At 39.0% G+C, this 24,792-nt stretch overlaps 1 protein-coding gene across 6 annotated transcripts in view; it reads right to left on the bottom strand.

Annotated features, from left to right (window-relative positions):
* Window positions 1-3,629: 3,629 nt before the first annotated feature.
* The window catches only part of LOC122823908 (rab effector MyRIP-like), an 84,645-nt gene continuing 63,482 nt past the window's right edge, over window positions 3,630-24,792 (bottom strand). For all 6 annotated transcript variants that reach the window (XM_044103923.1, XM_044103924.1, XM_044103927.1 and 3 more), the window contains one exon: window positions 3,630-3,967. In XM_044103923.1, coding sequence (XP_043959858.1) covers window positions 3,739-3,967 — 229 coding nt within the window. In that variant the 3' untranslated portion in view covers window positions 3,630-3,738. The remainder of the gene's footprint in view (window positions 3,968-24,792) is intronic.

The following is a 24,792-nucleotide window of genomic DNA, read 5'->3' as shown; positions in this document are numbered from 1 at the left end:
TTAATTTCAAAAATTTAATTTAATCTTCCATAAACAGAAGAACAAATCTGCATGAAAGCATTTGGATCCAACCCCCCGTGCTCAGATGTTTGCCTTTTACCAGCGGTAGCTCTGGGCTCCTGTTTAACATTTGCCCTCCGCTTCTTCCAGCCAGAGCTCCTGGTCTGCGAGCCTTCAGCTCAAACAGCACCAACATGACAAATGACTCTAGTGCAGCCAAAAGCCCGCCAAGTGTCTGAAAGACCACAGCCACAGTTCAGCAGGTTCATTTTCCAAAGTGCACTAAAAATGCTGATTATAGATCTGCTGAAAGTGAACGTGCCGCTGTGTGTGTTTGCTGTTAAATTTTGCTGCTGCTTTGGCAGAACAACACCGAAACGAAAACCAAGGTCACTCTTTAGAAACACACTTTAGACTTCTGTTAAACACAGCTTTTGGACACGAGAAGCCCTAGGCTAAACCTATGTGTGAATCTTAATTTCTTTAAGTGTAATTTTCACTTTAGTTCAAACCTTACAAAGCCACGTTTTTGTATTAGTTTGACCTAGAAAACTTGGTTTCCCCTGAAACTTAAGTGCCAAAACAAAAATGGACTCATCATGAAGCTGGTTCTGTGACAGAAGGCAGCCTGGCTTAAACCCATAAAAAATGCCCTGAAGATAGTTAGTTTTGTGCAAATGCTATCTTGATATAATGTTCCTTATCATTGCATGCATCAGTCAACAGACTGCACATGAGCATGCAGACACACAAAAACATCTCTTTGATTTTTGCAGAGAACATACGATTGGAGCTGTGAAATACTTCAATGCCTCACATTTGAGAAGGTGGTACTAGGCATTAGTATTTCTCCATTTATCTTTTGTGGATAGGTGCAAAGCTTCCCACGGATGTTTTGAGGGATGTAACAGCAAACAGAAAAGGCAAGGGAGGAAAAACTAGGACATCACTAATCCCCGAACAAGAAATAAACACGATTTACCTGTCATAAAAATGTTCAAGTAGTTTCTTGGAGGAGCATAAAAACGAGGTGGAAATAAAGAGAGATTTATAAAAACAATGACAAAAAGCTTACGGGCTCCCCGATCACTGCAGACTGTGCACTATTTTATCACAATATGGTATTTATGGTAAATATATATTTGTACCAGTGAAGGATAATAACACATAGCAGCTCAATGAATGACAAAGAAATCTGTGTTTTTTTTTGTTTTTTCTAACATTGATCACTTATAAGTAGTTTAGCTTCTTTAGCTATGTCATTAGATCCATTGAGTTTGCAATCTTTAATGTAGGGACTTTCAGTGAAAGCAACCTGTTTTATAAAATGTGCTGTTTTAACCACCCTAAAATTATTTTTCTGTCATATAAATCTAGCAATGCAGCGACTTCCTGTTCAGGATTGAGTCAGCTTCACTCATCGGTTTTAATTAACAGAGAAATTAGGCCAGACACCTTTATTTAAAAGCAGTAATACTGTAAAGTCATGCGCAAAAGTCTTGGAGTCATCAGTCATCGTTCATATTTTGCTTCCAAAGAGCTAGAGTCTTCTGATTAAAAAAAGTAGTAAAAGAAAAAATCTGCTGTTCAAAGACTTAAGAGAGAAAAAATTTAAGGGAAATTTAAAAGATTTTAATAATGCTGTATTGAAGAATACGCTATTCATTTGTTAGAATAGATGGGTTAAAGTGCGTACTTACAATCTGTGGCAAAACTTGGCAGATGACGATCACAAATGCTCTCTATCCAGTCTGAATGAACTTCAGATATTTGGCAAATAAGAATGGGCGTGAATGTCTATCTCTAAATGAGTAAAAGTAGTACAAATATACTTCAAAGTACTTCCATCTATATTAGCAGCACAAGAATAATTCACTTAAGGGGACTAAATACAAAATCGCTGCTGTGCTACGGCGTGTTCATCTGTAAAATTCCCCAAAAATGTAATGATGTTTCTGGTTACAATGTAGCCAGAGGTGGAAAATTCAAGGATACTTTTGCAGAGCACTGAAAACCTCTCTTGCTCAAACACAACGCAACTCTTAAAATGTGTCATTATTCACCTAAAAGGAGGTTTTAGATGGCATCTGACATTAAAAGGAAATAAAAACCGCGGTTTCCGTTCCCAGCTGTACAACACCGACGTCTTCTCTCACTGTAAGGGAAACAGAAGGAAAAAGTAAAAAGTAAAAAACACCAACACCCAATGTAAATCTTATTTCCCAAGCAGTCTTTACATGTCAGCCTCTCCTATAAGACTCGAAGACGCTCTTATAAAAAGATCCAAATGGCTTACCGGACGCTCGCATGCAAACATGTCAAAGTCCTACATGCTTAAATCACACAGGGAAACTGGGAGGCAGTAAAGTCCATTTGGCTGTTGTTAGAAATGAACCGTGATCTACCCCAGATGATGGAGGAATAGAGAGGAGGTGTGAACAAAAGTGGAGCTCATTTACTCCAAGTCTACAGCTTAGCAGAAAAGAGCTTGAAAAGCCGACAGTGTTTTCCCTACAGTGGAAAAGATCAAAATGAGTTTTACAATAATAAAGATGACAGATGTAGCAACTCACATTGATATTCAACTTTCTAACAGCCAAAGTTGTGATTAATGCATCAAATATTGATATAAACCCAATAGAATTAAATTATTGAGACTGCTAAATGATCCAAATTTCTAATTTGCAAATTTCAAAAATGCATCCTTCCATCGGTGCACTTTACGATCCCTGGTGATTTGCGCTGTTTATGTTGTAGATTCAACGGCTTCCCAAACATCCCTTCATCTCAAGCTCATCCACTTGCGCCTTATGCCCGACCCAAATCATCCCGTCTGTCCTCTCTTCATCCCCGTAATCCCATGAATCAGGATATGAAATAATGCCTCTTTGTCAGGCCCCAGACGCAGCCTGATCGAGATGCATCTGGGTCAGAACGCAGTTCAACGTGAGCCGGTTAAAAACAGAAGCCCACTTGGCCGCCGCCGCCGCCGCCCTGAGCAGGAAGCCGACTGGCTAAAGCAGATTAACAAGGAGAACAGCTACAAGGAAGAAGCTCATCAACAGTTTTTCACTTTTTTCAACTCAAACGCAGATGAATTGCAGCAGATATTTTCCAAAAATGGAAGACAAAATGTTTGTCACACCTAAATGTTTTGGATAAAACGACTTTCATGTCCAATAGCGAGCAATAATCCAAGCCGCCATTTTTAAAACATTAACTTCCTTTACTCAAGGTACAAAAATGTCTTTACCTACCAGATCCTGTGTGAAGAAAAATAAATGAATACATTACCCGCTTGTTAAAATATGAACTACCTTTGGTTGGTTGAGTTTCACTAGTCACATTCAGGTTTAGCAGTTCCAAACCTGTAGAGTCAAGAGATCTCTGAAACAGAACCAGGGTGGCAACAGGAAGCAAACTAAAATATCTCAAAATGTGTCACATCAGATCCCAGTCTCAAGAAGTTGAAGAACAAAGTTTTTCCGAGCAGTGTAAAGCTGATATTAGAGAGCTGAGTCTGTGAGGAAAAACATTACTTTAGCTTGTCAAACAGAAAGAAACTAATCCTTCAGAGACAGAGAGGACAAAATGTGTTGATAAAAAAAATGAGTGATCATTTACCAAAGCAGAATAATAAGCCTATCCGTGGATCCAACTAAGACCCGATAACTTTGGCTTGATGAAGTCTGACACGTCTCCGGCCAAACAGGACAGACCCCTTTCATCCAACCATGTCTAATGTGGCAGCAGGCCGGCGACTTGATGTAGTTCATACACGCACACACACACACACGGCCAGTCAAAGGAAAGACAGACGCTGAAGTTACCTGGGAGATCAGAGAACGTTCCTCTCTCGATGATGTGCTTCCTGTACAGAGTTTTCAGAACCTTGGCACTGCCGAACCTCTTGAAGCGGCTCTTCACGTTGTTGTAATACCATTCAAGTGACTGTGTCCTAAAAACCCTGCAGATGAGACAAAGGAGACACAGTACTGGGTCAAAAAAAGCAAACTTTATTTTAGCTGCCCAGGCTTAAGCCACAAAACATGACAGTTATGCAAGTGGAGTGCTTTGAGAGTAATTATTTAATCCCCTTGAAAAATTAATAAAGTGCTTGTTTGTTCCAAAGTAAGTGGGCTAAATTATGAGGGCGGCTATATATTGGACTAAAAAGCCTGGTGGTCTGTTTGTAAAGTAAAAACAAAATAGTTTTTTTAGAAGGATTCACTGACATCTTTCTTACAACCAACAAAGCTTTAAAAGCCATTGTGTCTGACTGTTGGGTGAATGCTTGGGTTTCCAGACTTGACACTGCATCATTTTTTCAAGCCCTTTTCTTCCATTATTGGAAGAAAAAGGCCACTGGGTGCTTCAATGACAGCCCGACAGACCCTGGCGCAGAGCGCGTCATTACATAAGAAATAATAGATCCATAACAGAGAGGGTTTAGGAAAGAGCTCTGAGAAAGGGCTTTCTTTTTCTCCAGCAGTGCTCTACTGGATTGCCTGAATTTCTGCCAACTTTGCGTTTAATCTCGCAGCTCCTTCTGCTCTTGTTGGGCTTTTTCAGACGCTGCCACGCTAATGATGAGCCCAAACAAAAACAGATTTACTACTGAAAGAAATAAAACAAATGTCCATTCTGCTGCTCAGCTTCACAAAAACATGCAAATCGCAGTTTTGTGCACAAATCCCTAATCAGTCTGTCAGTCCAATGCCTGACCATTTGACCATAACTGTTTTTATTCACAGTTAAGTAACACTTACCTACAGAAATGATTTGGTTACCCTTATGAAGTTACCAAGGTTTTAAAAAGCTAGCAAAATTAATTCCCACTAAACTTTTCCCACAGATATTTAAATGAGATTCCAGGGACGAAGTACCAGAGTGTTTTCAGATGTTTGAAGCATAGAATAATGAAGCTTGGTCCCTCCCCCACATATTTCTGCAGTGCATACGGCTGGTAGTTTTGTTTGGAAGAAAGGCAAATTTTGCTTTTAGGAACATTGAGCAACATTTTTCGTAATTAAATGTTTTGCCTATTTTATTTTATTTTTTTTGTCCAATGTAATATTAAATCTTAATTGTTGCGTTTTTATTAGCAATAAACAGAAAATAATCATAATTTCCCAAAATAAAGCTTTTAACATATTAGTCTGTATGTATTTTACTTAGTGAACTAAGTTACTGAAATAAATAACATTTTCAATAATACTAAACATTTTTTTGAATTTATTAAAAACCTGGGCAGTCTTTGTAGACTGTATGTAGCATTGATAAGACTGTTATAACTGTATTTACCAATATTTTGTAATATTTTAGAACTTTTCTATTTTGAATAATTATTGTCACGTGTGTGCCTTCTGAAAGGACTGAGGTGGAGCAGGAGGGGCTGCCACTATTACACCTCTGAGTCACAGAGAAAGCTTGTGACTGCACCGTAGAGGTAGATTTATGAAAGGGTTAGCCGGCCTGGCAGCTCGAGGGTGTGATGTAGTGATGGCAGACAGTCTGGGTGACCAGTCGGCTGTGGGATTTCAAGCGAGAACACACTGGGAGTATGATGAATCATTTGATGCCCACCAGTTTTCACTGCCAGCACACACCGGATGAGTCACTCCGAAGACGCAACACGCTGGCTGACTTCAGCCATGGGTTATCTTCTTCAGGAGCGGTCATACTGGAAATGAATGCAAAACTAAGTGGGCAACTGTGACTCAGTGGGTAGAGTACCCCGACTTTGCACATGGTCTTTGCAGAGATTTAGGAAAATGCTTCAGATCTGTGGAGAATAGAACCAACAGTCTGAGAAAGAGGTTTTACCCATTTGCCATGACCATGCTGATTGCAGCAAAGTAATTAAATTGACCTTGTCTGTTCATTTATGTCTGTAATTTAGTAAAGTTTAAAGTTTTGTGATGGGATGAGTGCAGTATTAGTAATTAGATAAAGTCTATTTTAAGGTGAGACATTGTTTTTCTCTGGAGAATTGCACCCAAATTCTGTTGAACAATTTTTACAGATGACAATGAAGATTCTATTCTATTCTATTCTATTCTATTCTATTCTATTCTATTCTATTCTATTCTATTCTATTCTATTCTATTCCAGCTTCCTCCTAACACATGACAATGACCTCCTGGGTAAATAACTTACCTTAGATTGCCCACAGACATGCATATTGGTGAATTAAAGCACTTTGACTGGACACTATAACTAGGAAAGTTATAGTGTCCATTCTGTTTATAGTTTGTTTGTATTACCATTGTAAATCTTAATTAAAAGCATGCTGTTGCCAATGTGCGCTTATCTCCCTCTAGTTGCCTAGTTAAAATGAATAAAACAAAGAAAAATTGTGCCTTACAGCATAAATATACAGCACATCGCTGTCTTGAGATTAAGTGTGCATATTGATGCTTTTGGTCGGTGAGAGAAAGAGGTGTTGGAATAAAACAGCCATGCTAATAAAGGCATCCTGAGTGCCCCTGAGGCTGACTTGAGCTGCCACGTTCATCCATTCTCCCTGTACCTTTTCCTCCCCTGGATTTATTATCCGCTGCCTCCATCAGCTGGGCAGCTCAATGGGCCTCAGCTCCTTAATTTCATGCCACGAGCCAGCCTTGTCATTTTAATAGTTACAGGCAAGCTCCGGCAAAAGAAAAAAAAGAGAAAAGAAAGCCTGGGTCTTTCTGATCTTTGTCTGGCCCAGAGGAGGAAGGCACAGGGATCGCATGAGCCAGAAATATAAATAGGTTTCACCTCCAATCTGAAATGAGCTGATGCATCATAAGGCACCGTTCAGACTGAGAGGCAGGGATGAAAAGGAGACTCATGCATCACAGTTTAGATATTTTTGCTTTTTTGTGTTGCAGACTGAGGATCAGCGACGTCTACAAATGCTTAGCATTTTGTGAAACAGTGATCTGGAAACTATCAACAGATTCCTGCTTCCTGTTGACAGATTAATTAAAAAACACAAACCTGAAGGGAAACGGTCCTTTCATGTTTGTATTGCAGAATAACCTATACTTTTTAGCACCCCTGTTGAAGATGTAAAAAAAGGCTCAAAATAAATTCATTTTATTGCAGTAGCATAATTGTTCTACAAATAAAAAAAACATCTATTTGATTATGTTCATTCAAGTGAAGGAGGAAGTATTCTCATTTACTTATCCTTCAGTGTGTAGGGACCTTTTGGTTATTAATTCAAGATCTTCTGCCTTGATGAAATATAGCAAAAACAGTAAACTCACTGTTAACTCTTCTAAATAGGAAAGACAAGAGAGACCTTTGAAGCACTGTTTTCATGTAGTAATGAAAACAGTGCTCTATTTTCAGCTTCAAAACTATTAAGATCCCAGTGTGTCTAGTCGGTAGACTGGGGGATTAGGTACTACTCTCAACAATACAAGCTAGCAAGAAAGTATTTCTCCCCCGTTTTGTACTCTTATCGATCTGTACATATGAAAGATTAGAGATGCAAATTTTTAGTAGTGCAATAAAGTAGATTTTTTGATCTCCTATCACATTCCAATTTGTTCAAACTCATCATTCCTTCAAGTACATCATCCTGGAAATACATAAAACAACAACAACAACAGCTAAAAAACACCGTATGTTGGTAGTATCCAACCCTTGAAAACTTAGCATTTGGGTGGTCCTTGTTATGTGACCGAAAACCCCTGTCTTCAGTCATGTTAGCAAAGACAAAAATGATCAGCTAAAGGAAACCGCTGCACGCCCTTTCACTTCCTGCCATGCAGCAACACAAACTTTTTATAGACGCTGCTTGCCCTTCAGAAAAAAAAAAAAAAAAAAAGAAGTGAGGGATTTAGGACAGTTGGAGAAGCATCTCAGTGAATGAAGCTTGACATGGCTCCCCTTGAGTAATCTGATCTAAAAAAGTGATGACGAGAGGAGGAGAGTAGGGAGGATAAGCGGAGGCTTTCAAGCAAGAGCTCTCCTGTTCTCTTAGCTTGTGCAAATACTCGTTTCATAATGAGGCTGGGAGATTCCCTGATGCTCAGCAGCTGCATGAATAAGTAAGAGGGATTCCTGTGGATGGTCCCTTGACACCAGGCTTACCCTTCCTTCATCATCACTGCACTCCGCTCTGTGTGGAGCCACCGCCTCCCTCCTCGCCCTTCCCTTCTTATCTAAAACCCTTTTGCCCTCTGTACTTGAGAGAGCCAATTTTCCAATCTAAATTAGGTCTAAATAAAATATATGAAAGTTTATGAAGAGTAGCTGACGTTGGAAGCCCTGTAGCAAAGAAAAATATTAGCATAATCGACTTTCTGAGCCTTCTAATGAATTGGTTCAGCCTCTGCTGAAGTTGCCGTAGAGACAGGGGGAAGAAAAAGAAAAAAAAAGAAAAAGGTGATGAGGGAGGGAGGGTTAACTGAAAAAAGAAATATAACACAAACCAAATTCAGGGCTAAAATTTTCCCTGTGTGACTCACTGGTCATGATATTAGAAAGGAAATAAGAGAGGATTGTTTTCAGCTGCATGTGTAGATCAATGTGGCTGTTTGGAAGGTTAAAGCTCTTATGCTGGAAAAGCCAAATGAATGAAATGTTTGATGGGCTATTACACCCAGGACATTGTTACTGTCTAAAGATTTAGTCATATTTATATTACTAAATATAATATTCATATTACTGAAGATAAAAAAGAATAAATTGACAGCAGAATTGAAGGGATGTATGCTTCCTGACTGTATGATATCTGAGCATGTTTCAAGCAGAGGGACTCACAGCCATTCAAGTGAAAGCCATGACTCAGAGAATTAACAGTTTGGTTCCATGTCTTCACTTTATTTCAATTGACTGATGCAATTTCTAATGCTAAGCTCTCAAGACAAGATATTTTCTGCCAACTTTTGTCCCGATTTCTCCCTTCTGACAATCTTAAGGTGCCCCAATTATTGGGATGACACTTGGGATCATTTTTAGAGACATTCCTGCTGTGTGTGGTGGTGTGTATTACTGTAAGAGTGATCAGGTCAGTGTGGAAAGACATAGGGAACACTTCAATCTGAAATTGGGGCTTTTCGACATGTTGGATTGTATGTAACCAGTTGAGTTTGATGTTTAGCCATTCAGCCATGTTTGTTTACTCTGAGCTCACGTTTGGTGTGGAGAGATTTTGCGAGATTTCCCTTCTGACATCTGAATGTTGGTGAGTGAAATCAGTTTGTGGTGGTCTGTGGTGTCTTGCTCTCGCCTTGTGGCTCAACACCACACACTGCTGTACCTAAGATTTCTTTTGTGTCGTCTCTGAGGTTTGGAAAATCAGCTTTAAATCTTGCCACGTGAACTTGGCATTAGAGGAATCAGTTAGTTTACATACAACTGAAGAGCAAACAGCTGATTGCGTCACCATGGCATCATCAAAAACACATCAGACACAGTTTGCAACCACCCCTTCACGTTACAGGGTTTCCAAGCAATCTAAATAGGTATGGAATTGGATTTGATTCCTATGACCTACTTCCCTTTCTTCTTACCTACATTGTATCCTTCTTTCCTCATATCCTTCCCCCTTCTGTGAGTTCTTCATTCCTTACTCAGTATGCCATTCTTCTCTTGTGTCCTTCCGTCTTGGTTCAGTGCATGATTGCTCATTTGTGTCATTCTTTGATTGAGTTGTTCTCCATTCTCTTTCCTCTCTTCTTTTCTCATTGTGTCCTTGAATTCTTTTATTGTGTCCTCTGTCCCTTGTGTCCGCTCTTCCTTCCATCTGGCACAATGCGGTTTACTGAGGTTTAAATCAGTATGCCTTCAATCTCCCTACTTCTCCCTCTTTTTCTCTCTACAGTCAGAGCACTGAATGACAAAATTTAAACAGCTGGAACTGCAACAAAGACAGATGCAAGAAGCCATGTTTATCTTTCCAACAAAATGAAGAAAATCTCCAAAGCTCGCTGTTAGGGAACTGCTGCAAGGAGTAGCATCTTGGGCTGATTACCTTCTTTACAATCAGTTGAATAGAAGTGATGCTGGGAAAAAAAAGTAATTTCCGTCCACCACAGTGATCAACATTTAGAGTTTGCTAAACCAAAACAGGCTTAAACGGGAACTGTGTATTCTGAGTGGACCTGACTAAGATTCACCAGATGAATAATGTAAGATAGCACCTAATGCCTCCTATTGATTATGGTTGAGGATCTGTGTTGGTTTTGGGCCGCTTTCTCTCCCACTGGTCCTGGGAACCTTGTTAGAGTGCAAAACAAGATCTTGGACATTCAGGGGTCTTGATGTTAATGTGGTGGATTGTACTAAAAGAATAAAACAACGAGATTAAAATCAGGAATTTTAACTGGATAAGTATCCAAGATGTACAACAAAATTAATACAAAAATTCGCTAGACACAAAATTAGCATTGTTCTAGGGTCACTGCAATATCAAGAGCTGAAGAGAGGAAAGACTACCAAGGACTGCTGATAATCTGGAGAGGTAGTCTAAGGAGGAATGGTCTCCGTATGCAAACAGAGATGGGTCCAAACTGTTAACACTTCCTTATTTATCAAGACTTAATCGGTTTGTCAAAGATTGTAGTTAATGGAAATGTTTTGTTTACTCCAAGTAGATCACAAATAGCTAATCCTCTTTGCTATAATGTTGCTTAAAGATTATTCTGATTTGTACCCAGGTAATAAAGCTAGTATGCAAAAAATTTGTCTTGTGCTTCCACTGTTGCCGCACAGTTCATACAATTATCTTATCCTATCACCAACATCACAGTAGACTGAAGGTCAAAGGACATGGATGTGTGCCAATACCCCTGAGACTCTCTGTGAACCTGACCTGCCGCTGAGCGACCTGTCCACATAATTTAAAACTGAATAAGGCAGGAGAACAGCTCTCCCACAGCAGAGATCTGAAACATGACTTTTCCAGTGAACACATGGATTATTGATGAACCGTCGTTGCCTGTCAGAACATTCGTTCTGGCAATCATAAGAAATTAAACAATTAAAACCATTAAAAAGATTTAGAAAGACAGTAAGAAAAGCATTAAACTAATTAACCTACCAGATGGGCTGATAGTCATCTCACTGAGTAAAGAACACGTTTTACACTTACACTGCTTGTCAATCGCAGATAACCAGATCTTCCATTAGACTTGTGATCAACACCTAAAACAAAATATTTTCACTTTTGTCCAACATGTTTCTTCTTATAATGATGAAGATCAGTAACCCGAAACAAAAGGGTTATAGTGTGGCTTCAGCCTCTGACCATATGTGAAGGGTCTCCAGAAAGCGCAGAGCATCTGTTCCTGTTTCACTGAATATTGTTAGCACACTGTCCTCTGAAGAGCAGCTGGTCCATATAGAGCAACGCTCCATTGCTCCAGACAGCAGAACGTTTTCCAAATAGCTTAAAGCTTCACCATACATTGAAGTATTTCCCACGGATTGCACTGAAGATTTACAGAAACCAGTTTTTCTACGTTGTCGTGGCTATCCTCCTAAAAAGTCCAGATTAGGGGACAACACAATCTGCAGGCATCGGCTAAGCCATTTATTCTGCCTCCTCCTCCTATAGCTCTTCCATTAAAGACCCGAAGCTGTCATCGTTTGTTTTCTCTCCCTCTCTTTCCCCCAGTCTGTACTCCGGATGTCTGTCCCATTTTTATCACCCGGCTCTCTGCAGATCTTCATTGTCCACTGAAGCTCAGATGAATGGCACAGCGCACGAGATTGTAAATGACTTACACTGGGAGAGTGGTCTCAGACAGAATACCTGAAAGAGGGATAATTGTGAATCTCACTGAAGTGCATGAAGTGTCTGCTTTAAAATGGCAGTGGTTTTAGCTTTTTGTACCAATATAGTGCAAATATTAAATCTGACTGCAAGAAAATAGATTTGTTTTGTCCATTTCTTCAGGTAGCACAATGCAGAAACCAATGTTGAAGAATTTTCATAATCTTTTTAGTTTAGTTGACGACTTGTAGCAACATTTTCCGAGGCTGAGGGGTTAATTTGTTATATTATGTAATATTTACTATTCTATTGTTCCACAGAGAGTCCAACTCATACACAGTTCAAGATGTCAATACAATGCTCATACGTTTCACATAAAATCCATCAAAAATTATAGTCTTAGCCTGTCAAAATGTAACATAAAAACCCATAAAGGTTTTACATTACTTTGGAAGGTGTTGTGTTCTGTGAGCTAATTCAAGAAGTTAATAACAAAGAACTCAACAATTGACAATATCTATAATGCGGTACATAATAGGTTATATTTCCAAATGACTGTGCAAAATTCATTGTGCAAAATGTTCAGAGATAAATATCACTGAGGCAGTATCACAGGTAATATTTCTCAGATTGTTTTTTTTTTTTACCTTGACATTTAAATTACAGTTTTATCTTTTATAAAACTGACAATTTACTGACATGACAGAACTTTTGAAGTTATTCTATGAACATGCAAAATAAAAGCAATTCAGAGGAGTTGTTTACTGCAAAGCACAGTTGCCAGAGAAAAGGTGATTGTTATTAAAAGGAAATCTCATATAGACAATTTAGGCAATTCTAGCACTACTCTTTATGAATGTAAATGTAAACCAGAAAGCACCTTTTGTAAACCATTGACCCCCTCATGTTTGATAATGTCAGCTCCGTCATTAATGAGGTATTAAGAGGAGGCAACAGAGGATGCTGAAAGACTGGGTAAAGGTCATTAACTTGATTCCAACTCCAGACATCGCACACAGACACTTTTAGAAAAGGACAAACAGGAAATAGCATACTGAATCTGCCAGAGCCCAATGCACCGAAGTGTCAGCCCTAACAGCCTATTAGAGAGCGGAGGGAACCAGAACCAGCCGACCAGAACGCGTCACAGAGAGACCGAAGAAATGAAAAAGGAGGGCAGCGACACTTGGGGAATGGATATATCGGCAAAAAGCAGGAAGACAAACACAATGAGACTTAAAGGTCATTGGAATGATTATGATCATGGATCCCAGACATTGCGTTCTAATTTAGAAGGTTTTTCGAGGCTCGCACCCACTACGAAACCAAAGTGATTTAATCTTCAAGAGAAAAAGGCAGTAGAAGAGAAACCAATTTGCCTACAGTTACTGTTATGGGATGTTTATGAGCACATCTGTGGTTCCGCGATAAGCCTGCAAGCTGCAACACAGAATCCTTTAAACAGAAGAGGAGCACGGCATTTCATCAAAGGTCACAAAGCGGCTCCACATGGGAAGGTTTCGGGTTTGTTGGCAGTCTGTGAAAAGCAACAATCTTTGATGTAAAAGCATGACTTTCTATGGCTGCTGTCCACAACAGGCTCTACACATTCAAAAGCTTTGAGAGTGCACAAACAGCGCAGATCTAGAGAGCTTGTCTAGGCTTTAAAGGATGCAGGGTTTGTGTTTATAATATAAACCACTCGATTACTTTCTGTCAAATGCTAAAAGAGGGTTTAAAATCGTGCAATATAGCAGTAAAAATGACATTCACTTTAATGTTTTTTTTTTTTTTTTTTTTTGCCTAAGCTACTGTATGTAGGTGTGTGTCTGACTGTGTCCAATTTACAAATACATTACATCCTGCTGGACTTACGCCAGCGTGTGAGCGGCCCTGTGGGCAGATTCCGCCGTCTCCTGAGCTTGATTCGTCTCGGGAAAATCGTGGAGAAGAAAATGGCCAGCAAAGAGAGCGCTGAGATCACACTCCGAGCATTTAGAAAACAGAATAATGAACTTCTTCCCACACAGGTCTGTGGCTGGCCTCGTCTGGAAGCAGCAACCCATTAAGTGAAGTTATGCAACAATTACTGCAAGACCAAAGTCAGCACTCAAAGGCCTTGTCTGAGTTTCTTTCCATCTCACTGTATGGCTGCTGGTGTTTCGATTGAGCTATTGTTTTAATTTCATTTTTTTCACCCTCTTTTTTTGCCTTGTAGCTTAAGTGGATGCATGTGAATGGATTTTGCAAGAGCAGTATTAATATTCGAGCGCCGCGCTTGGCGTCATGCAGGCTTTTCAATAGAATCTACTGAGAGGCGACTGGAGAGAAATTTGCTTTTAAGGCAACAATGATGCTGAAGAAAAAAAAACAAACTCTGTGCTGCATGTGGATTTTCAGATTTGACACTGTAAGAAATATGCAATCAAACAATGAAATTAATGTGGGTGTGCAGCACACAGGCTGCTGGACAGGCATTAGGGACCAAGGATTTAAATTGATTTCTTTGGTAATCAATTTAAATCCTGCTGTTTTGTTCTCCAAACAGATGATAGAGGTTGTTTGATGCACAAGCATCTTAAAATACTATCTTACATTATGTATTATCGAAAAAATTGTGGACAATTGCAAGTTACTTTTAAGCTAAAGTACTCTCAATTTGCAGAAAAAATTTGAGTTAAGATAAATAGAAATTTTACACCACCTATAAGGTGAAATTCATACCTCCATGCAACAAAATTTCTGTCACACATTTTGTCATCTTGAGTCCAGAAAAACAGACAAAAACTTTCCTTCAAAAAGTGCGTTAGATTCTCATTCTACTATGACTTGCATGGACTAACTCAGCTCGGTTCTACTGGCTCTTCTAGGGTTGAGATGTTAGTAGCAAGGGAGCCTGAAGAAGTGACACGATGTGATTTGTTTGTGCCGCCAAACACAACATTTTTGGACGGCAGCTTTAAAATTAGGGCTGCCATTTTCCTCAAGTCTTGGAATGCGCTCAGTTGTTGCAAATTTGATTCTTGTTACCGAGTTGCTCTGATGGTTCATCCAATGACACCAACCCCTAGGCAATCAGTTTTTTGATGTTGCAATTCTGGCTCAACTTGACTGGCTTGTAACCCAGCTAGAGTGCATGTTAAAAATGGAGCTAATTTTTGTATTTATTGCGGTTATCTTTGCCTTATGTTGTAAATGTGAGCGCACTTTGAGCGTTCGTGTTTGACACAGACACACTGGTAAAGAGCAAACAGCTCTCTGCCTGACTCAGCCTTGGAAACGGGGTGTAGGAGACGGCTGACACTGATGCTCTGATGCTTAGCGTGCACATCTCAAACGAAACAAAACAAAACAAAACAAAACAACATGCACGTTGATTATCTTCACGCTCTTACTCATCCATCCTTTTCAGTTTACACAAAAAAAATTTTTTCTCACTGCACCATAACTGAGTTTGCGGAGACAGAGACAGATGGGAGGACTGAAGGAGGGATGGCTCACTCAGTAGAGAAGGAATATCCCTCTTTATAGTCGTTGTAGTTGTTGATGTTCTGATTCCTGACACTGACAGTCCCCTAAAAGACTATGTGTGTGTAACTGATTATGACCATTGACTCTTCTAATGACTAGTATTGGTGAATTTATCAGGAATCAATAATTGATGTAAATTATTCCAGGTTGTATTGGAACAGTGAAGTTTGCAACAATATAAAAGTCCTGGAGGGGGGAGAGAGAACTGTACTTTGAAAAAAAATGTACAGCATGAGTACGAGTTTTTGGTTCCTTTAACATCCTTTGAATGTTGACTGTCAACTTCAGAAAACAGAACTTCACATTATCACAGACTGTAGCATTGATCAAGTTGGAGGAATTTCTTACAAATAAATCTTTACTATATATATATTTAAAATATATTTTTTCTTGCAAGCTTCATATAGAGAGAACCTCCTGATCAAAATGCAAAAAGCCTGAAGGAAAAACCCTCTTGAGGCCAAGAAAAACCTAGAAGCACTATTCTCTACACTTGTGTGCTCCATGCGAGGGGCATTAGAGAGTTGCATTATTCAGTCTGAATTACTCAGTAAGGAGCCATCAAAGAGGTGGGGAGTGGAATAAACCATCTTCTCCCTTTGCCTATAAGTAGCTTTGATTATTATCTGTGACCTCTAACTCGATCAGAAGTTAAGGTGACCCTCCTCAGGACTGAGACAGTTTGGCAAGAGCATTGTGTGTCTGTGAATATTTGAACATGCACAATGTTAGAATAATGTAGTCACTTGAACCAACTTAGTGCCACATTGTCAAGATTCAATATTTTCTTTAAGGTAAACCGTAGAACAGAAATTATAACCCCGTAGCCGACAAGTTTTAAATTACATTTCTTCTCAAGTTTCCCTCTAAACACAAGCAAAGGGAATATGATACAGAAACTATGTAGAATACATTTGAATCGCTATGTATGGTGAAATCCTTACTCACTTTGTACGTGTTATATAATTGCTCCAACTATAAACACAAAACTAAACAGAATAATCAAATTACCCACAGATTCGGCTCAATTAATATTCACGGTTGATGTATCTTTTAGTGAATAGAGACATGAACTGAATAATTAACGCTTGGAATAAAATTCTGGGAAGCTGGTTGGGATCATGAATGCTGTAAAGATAAGACGATATTAGGCACTCTGCATCAAACAAAACCACTAAAAGGCAGTGATCATAGGGAGAACATAAAAACTAATACCTGCAAGTAATTTGTGAATCCAAGGAGAGTATTTAACTGCATTCATGTTATTTCAGAATGACTGAGTACACGATTACAACAACCTTTTTTGCTCCAGGAAAAAATATGTTTATTTTTTAACTCTGATCTCAGCAGTCTCTAATAGGGTTTCCCAGATTTAAGATGTAATAGATGACGTTCACACATGCTTTTCTTCCATTTCTGCTCCATAAAGGACAGTTTGTTTACATGTCAAAATGTCGGCCTAGGAGATGCCAAGAGATTTTCCACAAGGCATCATGGGAACAAGGAGAATACCCTCCCTATAATAATCTAGACCCAGAGTGCCCATATCCAGTCCTCAAGGTCTAGTATCCTGCAAGTTTATCCTGTATCCTGGATCAAATGAATTGGTCGCTACCAGATCTCTGCAGAATTGATTAGAGAATTCAGTCGTTTGATATAGCTAAAGGTTGCCGGATGGTACCTCTAGAGAACTGGACTTGAACTGAATTGATAGATGTTTTGCAAAATGCTGATTGTTCGATTTGCATCTATTGTTCCCACACAAACCTACCAAGTTTCCACATATCCTCTTTTTCTTTCGGTTTTAGAAAAAAACAACAAGAAGGAATTTACTTCAATATAAATTGAAACTAATCAGAATTTTTCTGAGAAATAAAAGCATGAGTCTAAATTTGGTTTGGGCCTCTATCTTTTTCTTTGAATTTTCCCAATGAAGGACAATTAATGACATTTCTATTCTGTTTCTAGTCCACTCTTCTGCTATTCTTGCCCCTTGTCTCAAGGTCTGTGCGTCTACAGATCTGCAACATAAGGTAATTGTTTTTTTTGTTTTTTTTACTTAAAGACAACTAAAAGATTTAGTTTATCTGGATGATGCATTTAGTGTCCTGAGATTGATGGCGCAGTACATCAGCTGTTGACTCAGCTTTAACATCAACAAGAGGGTGAGAGAGATGAGGAGGACAGAGTCAGAGGATATCAAGCTCGCTGGAGGAAAAAAGCGTTTGCTGAAACCAATTTTCCCCAAGAACTGCATGTTCTAGAAAGTGTCGAAGTAAACAGAATCTGAGCGTGGAGACGGGAATCCTGCGGCTGTTTGGCGGTGTGAAAAATGATCTCGGCTGAGGAAGAGTGAACAGATACAATCCCTCAGAGAGAAGAGCCAAGACCCAGGAACAAAGAGCAGTAGAGAGAAACAATGAGGAAAAAGGAGGTTGTACAATCATTGTGAATTTATGAATTGACACATCAGAGAGTCACAAAAGAATGTGCAAACACGGCATATTAATAAGGCTCAAATCAATGATTTAGATTTACAACCAGAGCTAGAAGTGGAATGAAATAATTTGGAAATGCAATGAAACACTAACACAAAAAATGTCATGCTGAGAACGAATAGTTGGAGCAACATTAATGTAGGAGTAACACCTACATTATTTATCCGATAAACCAATATAAATAGTGTATAATTGTGAAATGGAAGAAAAATGATAAAATGTTTTCCCTTTTTTCTTTCTTTCTCTTTTTTAAGAAAATGAGTTTCTTTCTGTTCTATTCTCCTGAGCCAGAAATAGGCATTTTATGCAGCAGTTGCTGCTGTAAGCCTTCTGGGCTTGCCTTCACTATCTTTAGAAATGCAGAGACTAAATTATTGCCCAGTCACATTGAATGTACACTGCTTGTGATCTGCAGTTTTCAAATCTTGTCACAGGTTCTCTCATGGGTTAATGTGGGTTTTAATTTGGGTTTAGGCCTGGACTTTGACCTCTTCATTCTAACACAAGTCGTGTGCTGCCTGCATTTATATTTAATGTATTGGTATTGGTACGTTGTATTGGTCTATCTCTCTAAGTCCTATTTAAAATGCTGAAATTTGTGGTTGTGATGCGACAAGTCGCTTGGCAATTGTGTGAGACAATAAGCTGAAATGGGACTCATGGGCTGATCCCCTGCATGCTAAGGCACAGCAAAGAATGCCCTTCTTAGAGAAATGGCTTGTTTTTAAAGTCAACAACAGAAGGCTCTGTAAGTTTTATGCTGCATTTATTGAAACTATTTCAGCATATTTTATCATCTGCTGCTTTGGCAGTTCTGCTGATGTATAGAAAAAGTTAGCCAGAAAGACAATCAGAGCTGCCAGTGGTCCAAGCGACTTGGGATTGCTCTACCAAGTTGACAAAGACAGGCAAACACATCATCTGTTACTCTACACACCCAGTAGTTTCTGCATTCAAACTTCTGCCACCGAGACGTTGTTTCTGCCCCTTCCTTTTTTTTCTAACTAAAAACAGATCCAGATTTTCTTTTGTCTCTCAAGAAATTAAAGCTTTAATTAAAGCTGAGTTAGAGTAAGTAAGTGATGTATCTGCCGTGAGTTACGTGCTAGTGTAGGTAGGAAGAATGTTCCTTATGTTGTGTGTGAGTGTGTGTTATTTTTTTCATGTCTTGTATTGCCACTGCCCTGAAAATCCAATTGCCCTGCAGGGGTAATAATGTTTTCCACTGCTACAACTTAGAAGGGCAGGAGGTGTGACTGGTTCTGTGAGGAACTGGAAGCCACATCATCCCTATGGGAAATCACTCCTAGTCTTCGTCTTTACATATTTCAGACGCAACACACTCAGCCTGGATTTCTTCTGCTAAATCCTAATTAAGCCATGTTTCTACTCACAAAGCTGCAGAAAATCTGGAACTTCATTCACTACCGAGCATGGCAAAATTAAAACTTCAGATTCTTGTTTTATATATATTTATATATATATATATATATATATATATATATATATATATATATATATATATATATATATATATATATATAAATAAATAATACGCTTATTCACTGGGAGAACAGTGGCAAACACTTGATAAATCTTAAAGCTCATAAAGATTAGAAGAAATAAACCAAAGCTAACAAGAAAAAAAAAAACCCTGTTTGATAAACATCGTTCTGGTCCACTTGGACAACGTCTTTATCCATAGAAAACCGCAGCCTGATGAAGGCGTCCTGATGTGACATGTGTTTATGGCTTCATTGGTTCTCAGACTCTGATGTTGTCATAAAAATAACCACGAGGGCAGACGGGGCCAAGGCGGGACTCACAGGCTTTGCTCTGTTTGAATATCTCTGAGCTCGTGTGAACTCTCGTGCCAAATGCGTTCACAGTGCCTCAGATGGTGTATATATATGTGTGAGTGTGTGTGCCCATTTTTTGCTTTGATATCTTCCCCATTGGCAGCCCTGGTATGAGTGGCTGCTTTGATCCAGTTTGAAACAGACAGCATCACCAGAGTTCCTCAGCTGCTGTTCTGAGCAAACAGCCCGAAAGGCACAGAGATGGAAAGTGAGGCGGCGGGATTCCTGTTGTTTTCCGGTCGTGGCGCTGCCTCTGTAATACCGGCTGCTTTGGTTTCAGAGGAACATCTGTGTGTGCTGCCTGCAACAAAGGATCCAAAGCAAAGAGCCAGTGAAATCTGTCTGGTTTTTGCTTATTTATTTTAGTGCTAATTAAGATCTTATTATAGATTTCGGTTCATAAACATAGCAAACACTCTTCATCTGTATTCCTTTACGGATCTGTCAACAGCATGCGCGGTCTTCTCTAATAAGTAAAAACAACTCTAATAAGTATAGGTAGAAGAGATCCAAAGGAACTCCTTCTTAAGGTGGGAAATCAGAAACAAACAAGGGGAGCAGAGTACAGTTAGCTATGCAGCACAGCACAGTCCACGTCTCATTTTAAGGCGCTGAGAAATGAGAGCGGAGGAGCATTGAGATGGAGGCCTGGAGCGCTGCGAAGCCATTGATATGCAGCGCTCTGCGGAGGAGCTCAGTGCATACACAATACATGAAGTTGGATACTAACATTTACATATTCCGCTAATTGTTATTCATCTAAATTTGCTCCAGAGCACAGAGTCCAGCCAGCTTCATGCATCATGTCTCTCATAATGAACATGCTTCAAAGAAGACGGGCTAATACCAGAAAACTGTTTGTTAAAAGAAAACAAATGCAACCTGGATGGAGTTCTTTATCGTCTATAATGATGTCATTCACATCTTTGCTCTTTCTCAGCAGTTTATCTAGACTTTTCAGAAAGTTTGTGCACATTATTGTGCTAATTTGCCCTTAGCTTGACATTTCAGCCAAAGGTTAAAGTATTTTCTAACATTGTTCTTAAAGCTCAGTTTTTTACTGTTTGTAGTAGCATGCCATGTGTGTTGTGCTTGTGTAAAAAATAGAAGGGGGCAGATGAAAGCAGTTGAAAATCCTTCAGTATGGCACAGTTTAGCTTACTTAACGTCCCGTGTTATTCTCTGGAGGCTTTAATTGGCCCACTTCAATAAAGACGTCAGCTAGAGTTTGACTTGAGGTGACATGACGGTCTCTTCACTGTTCCTCAGCTAGATAACAAGTTGCACAAGCATAGATGAGTATTCCAATTTATGTGAAGTGTTATTATAATGATTAATTTAGCTTTTTCCTTGTAGTTGAGGTTGATTGTCTTGAACATTTTCTTATAGTTAGCTATTTAATTGGCTCAAACTTGGTGTTCCATTTATTTATTGTTGGGTAAATGCATGAATTAGAAAGTTTTAGTTGCTGTTCCATTCTTCTGTCATTGAGACATGTATTTGCATTCAAGTTCATTCATAGCAGTACATTTTCCAATTAAGAAAATTACAGACCTCACAAACTACACATCAACTAAAAAACAAGTATTTTAAAGGAAAATGTTTATAGTGTGCCCTGTGACAGACTGGCGACCTGTCCAGGGTGACCCCTCCTCTCGCCCAGAATGACACCAGTATCCCTCCCGACTTCTGCAGAGTTAAATCAACACTATGCAGAGTCTATTTGGTCCTTATCAGAACTGGTGTTAATTTAACTCTCTTCAGAGTTATTTCAACAATAGTTTGAGTAGTCATAACTTTTTCAAGTGTTAAAATTACTGCAATTAATTACAATTAATTTGCTGTGCTAAGGACCAGGGCATACAGAAACAGGATGGATGGATGGATGTTTATAGTACGACTTGCCACATTTTATATTCTTGGAGCCACGCTTCCAACTGGACACTGTCTGTTAACAATCAGGGTGATAAAGTGTGGTGTTTCCTTAACTCTTCAGCAGTTTTAGGCTGTTAGTGTATCACATGTTTTGCTGAAACATTCTTGGAAGCAGGCTGCTAATCTAACTACAACCAAAAGGATATCACCGCCTGAAAAAAACAATCCACAATGGACACACCAATAACTAAAGTGACATATTCAGAGCCCTTGCAGAGTTCCCTACTGAATGGGCCTCACAGCTGAGGAGAAGCGCCCACACCTCCAAATCGTGCACAAGATGGCTGCTGGGAGATCTAAGGAATTTGTGAGTTTTTCAATTCTAAACTATTTGACACTATGTCAAACAGAAAGTCACGTTTTTATAAAGAAGAGAGACAAGAAAAATGAAGAAAAAGCATAAACAACTTTTAATGCTGCTGGTGTGGCCTTACAGAAATCTTTACATCCTAAATAGCTACTATTATTGGTGGAGAAATACTTTAATATTTGGGGAATAAATTTTCTTTCATGCTACAGAGGTGACACTGTGTCATGTAAAATGAATAAATATCTATCACTATCTTCTACAAAAGATTTAAAAAAACAACAACTTGACCTTGGGACAACACGCGTCCAAATTGCATTTGAGTGAATCCCTGTGCAACAGTAACACAGCTACACAATATTTTCTTTGTAGAGGGATTAAAGCCATGACAAGAGGCCATGCTTTACCTGAACTGCATGTTGCTGCAGAACAAATATTACACAGAAAGCAATCTCTAATCTATGTTTTAATCCTCTTTGTGGATATTTCTGGTGATTTATCACATAAAAGAAAGTGGAAGCTCGTCTTCTTTGCAGGATTGAGCTGACAGATAATGAGCACATTTGCTGATTCCATCCATAAATAAATGTTTTATTCATGCTTTGTTGTTACGTACTTATTCACTGGCAGCTCCTCCAATGCTCACTGTGCGTTATCTTTGGAAGACATCTCTCTCACACACATCTGGCGTTTCGTGTGTCCAGCTTTGATGAAGCCTAAAGATTAAACTTTAAAAGCAATGTGTGAACTTGTGACTCGATGACCTTCATCTGGGAGTCATTTTCATATTTAAATTGTAACTAAAAATAACACAGTGAGAGGCACAGCTAGGTGTGTGTTGTTCACACTGATGTGAGATTATGACTTTTTACAGTACACATACATAGATATAGCACAGCAAATTAACAGCACTTAAAATAATAATAAAAAAAGTGCCATTCAGGCTTTTACAAACGCTGCTCTGATTTCAGATTTTTTTTTTCTCACTACTCAAATCTCCTCATTTTGATTCATTGTGGTTTATTTTCTGTCTATGAAGTTCAACAAATAGCATGAACTAGACAAGGGTTTGTTTTGTGTGTCAATTTTAAATTCCTGGAATGAATAATACTACTAAATCTAGTTACTGTTTCAAACGTTTCCCTTAGTCTATGTATTAACATCAAGTAATAAATTATATAACACCACCAGCTGTAGCTCAACAGCAAAATGCTGTTTTTAATGGATGCAATAAGATTATGTAGATTTTTACAGAAAGTATTTGCGTCTGCAACACAGTGAAACACTTCTGCAAGTCTCTCCTTTGATAGAAACTTTTTAAGCTACTTTGATGACTTAATTGAGCTTGATAACTAGGATCAATTGGAACTGTGATTGTACTGAAATAATTGTCTTTGTAAAGTGCTTTGTTGTGATTTAGCGTTTTATGAATAAACTGAGATCCATTTAAAGCTCTCTTTTTATATGCACAAAAGTTATAATTTAATTTATCACTCAAAACTTACAGACACTGATTCCTTAAAAGAGGTGGCAGAAAGCTAGTTGTTTACAAGGCGACTCCTATCTTTGGGTTCACTACACGTGAAATGTTTGCACTGTTTGCTGATGAGTTTACACACTCATGGAAAGTGTGGATGGATTTAATTACTTGCTGATCAGGAGAAAACTGGCAGATTTTCATGAATGGCTTATTGACTGGCGCGTCACAACTCAAATTTTCAGAAATTAAGATCAATTCCAGAGGCAAACTTAACATCTAATCCTAAATTAAAACACTGGCGTGAGGAGACAACGACTTCATCTAGAGAGGAAAGGGCAAAAAAGGATGTGGGTCCAATCATCCCTCATGGTGTTTTTGTCTGTAAATATAATTTATTTACATAACTGTCTGTGATTACTTCCTGAATCTTCTAAAAAATGGCCTCTTCCACTCCTGATTTACACATTACAGACATGAGGCCTCAATCAAACTGGGCCATGGTGGCTACAAAGCAGCATTAATGAAGGCGTACTGTCTGTGCTCTTGGTGGAAGACCCCAGTGGCTGCTGTTTCCAATCCACTCAACCCATTTCAGCAAACAAAAAGAGCTTTGGATTCTTTCCTGACAACGTACTCCGTAAACCAATTTCAGAAATCATAAAATTTTCAATCAACTCTGCGCTTCAGGATTGCCGAGGAAGTCCCAAAAGTCACCAGCAAACCTCCAAGCATATAATGCTCAGCTAGTTTCCTTCATGGAAAAAAAAAAAAGACAGGAACTGCTGCACCTACACACACCGCAGCACCGCACAGCAGGAGCACAAGCAGCATCACAGCAGCACCTGTGTTGCCTCCTTCCAGCAGGGCTCCACAGTGAAACCGAAGCGGTGCTCAGATGAAAGGTGTAACTGATTCAGTCACACCGACCCACAGGCTCCCACTCAGAGGGGATCTAGATCTGGATTCCCACAAAGACGATAGTAACTCGGTGCTAAATCTGCAAAATGCGAGACTTGTGAAAACACTGAAATGTCACGCATACTAGAAGGAAGTTTGAGTGCTGCATTTTGTTCACTCGTAGCAATCCCTGCAGTTTTGATTTTTCACCTGCTAGAACAAAAATAAAAGTTTGTCATGAGGCACAAATTGGAAATGCACACCGGGGAAAACTGACAAAAACAAGTTTTCCTGAGGGGCGACAGACCGAAGGTGGAGAGGGAATGTTTACAAAGCGCACTCTGCCAAATGATTTTTTTTTGTTTTGTTTAAACAATTTCTAATTAATTAACATTAGGATGAGCCCCACTGGCAGGAGAAAGGGGTTAAGTTACTGACATTTGCATTAATAATACCAATAGTGTACAAAATGGCTTAGTCTGTTTTTGTTGGCTAATTCAACGTACAGAGGGATGTGACTGTCTGAAATGAAGGCAGAAAAAAACGATCACCAAAAAAACAGAGAAACA

The sequence above is a fragment of the Gambusia affinis genome, linkage group LG21, assembly GCF_019740435.1.
Source record: "Gambusia affinis linkage group LG21, SWU_Gaff_1.0, whole genome shotgun sequence".
Taxonomy (NCBI): domain Eukaryota; kingdom Metazoa; phylum Chordata; class Actinopteri; order Cyprinodontiformes; family Poeciliidae; genus Gambusia; species Gambusia affinis.
This window is presented reverse-complemented; position numbering and strand designations above follow the sequence as displayed.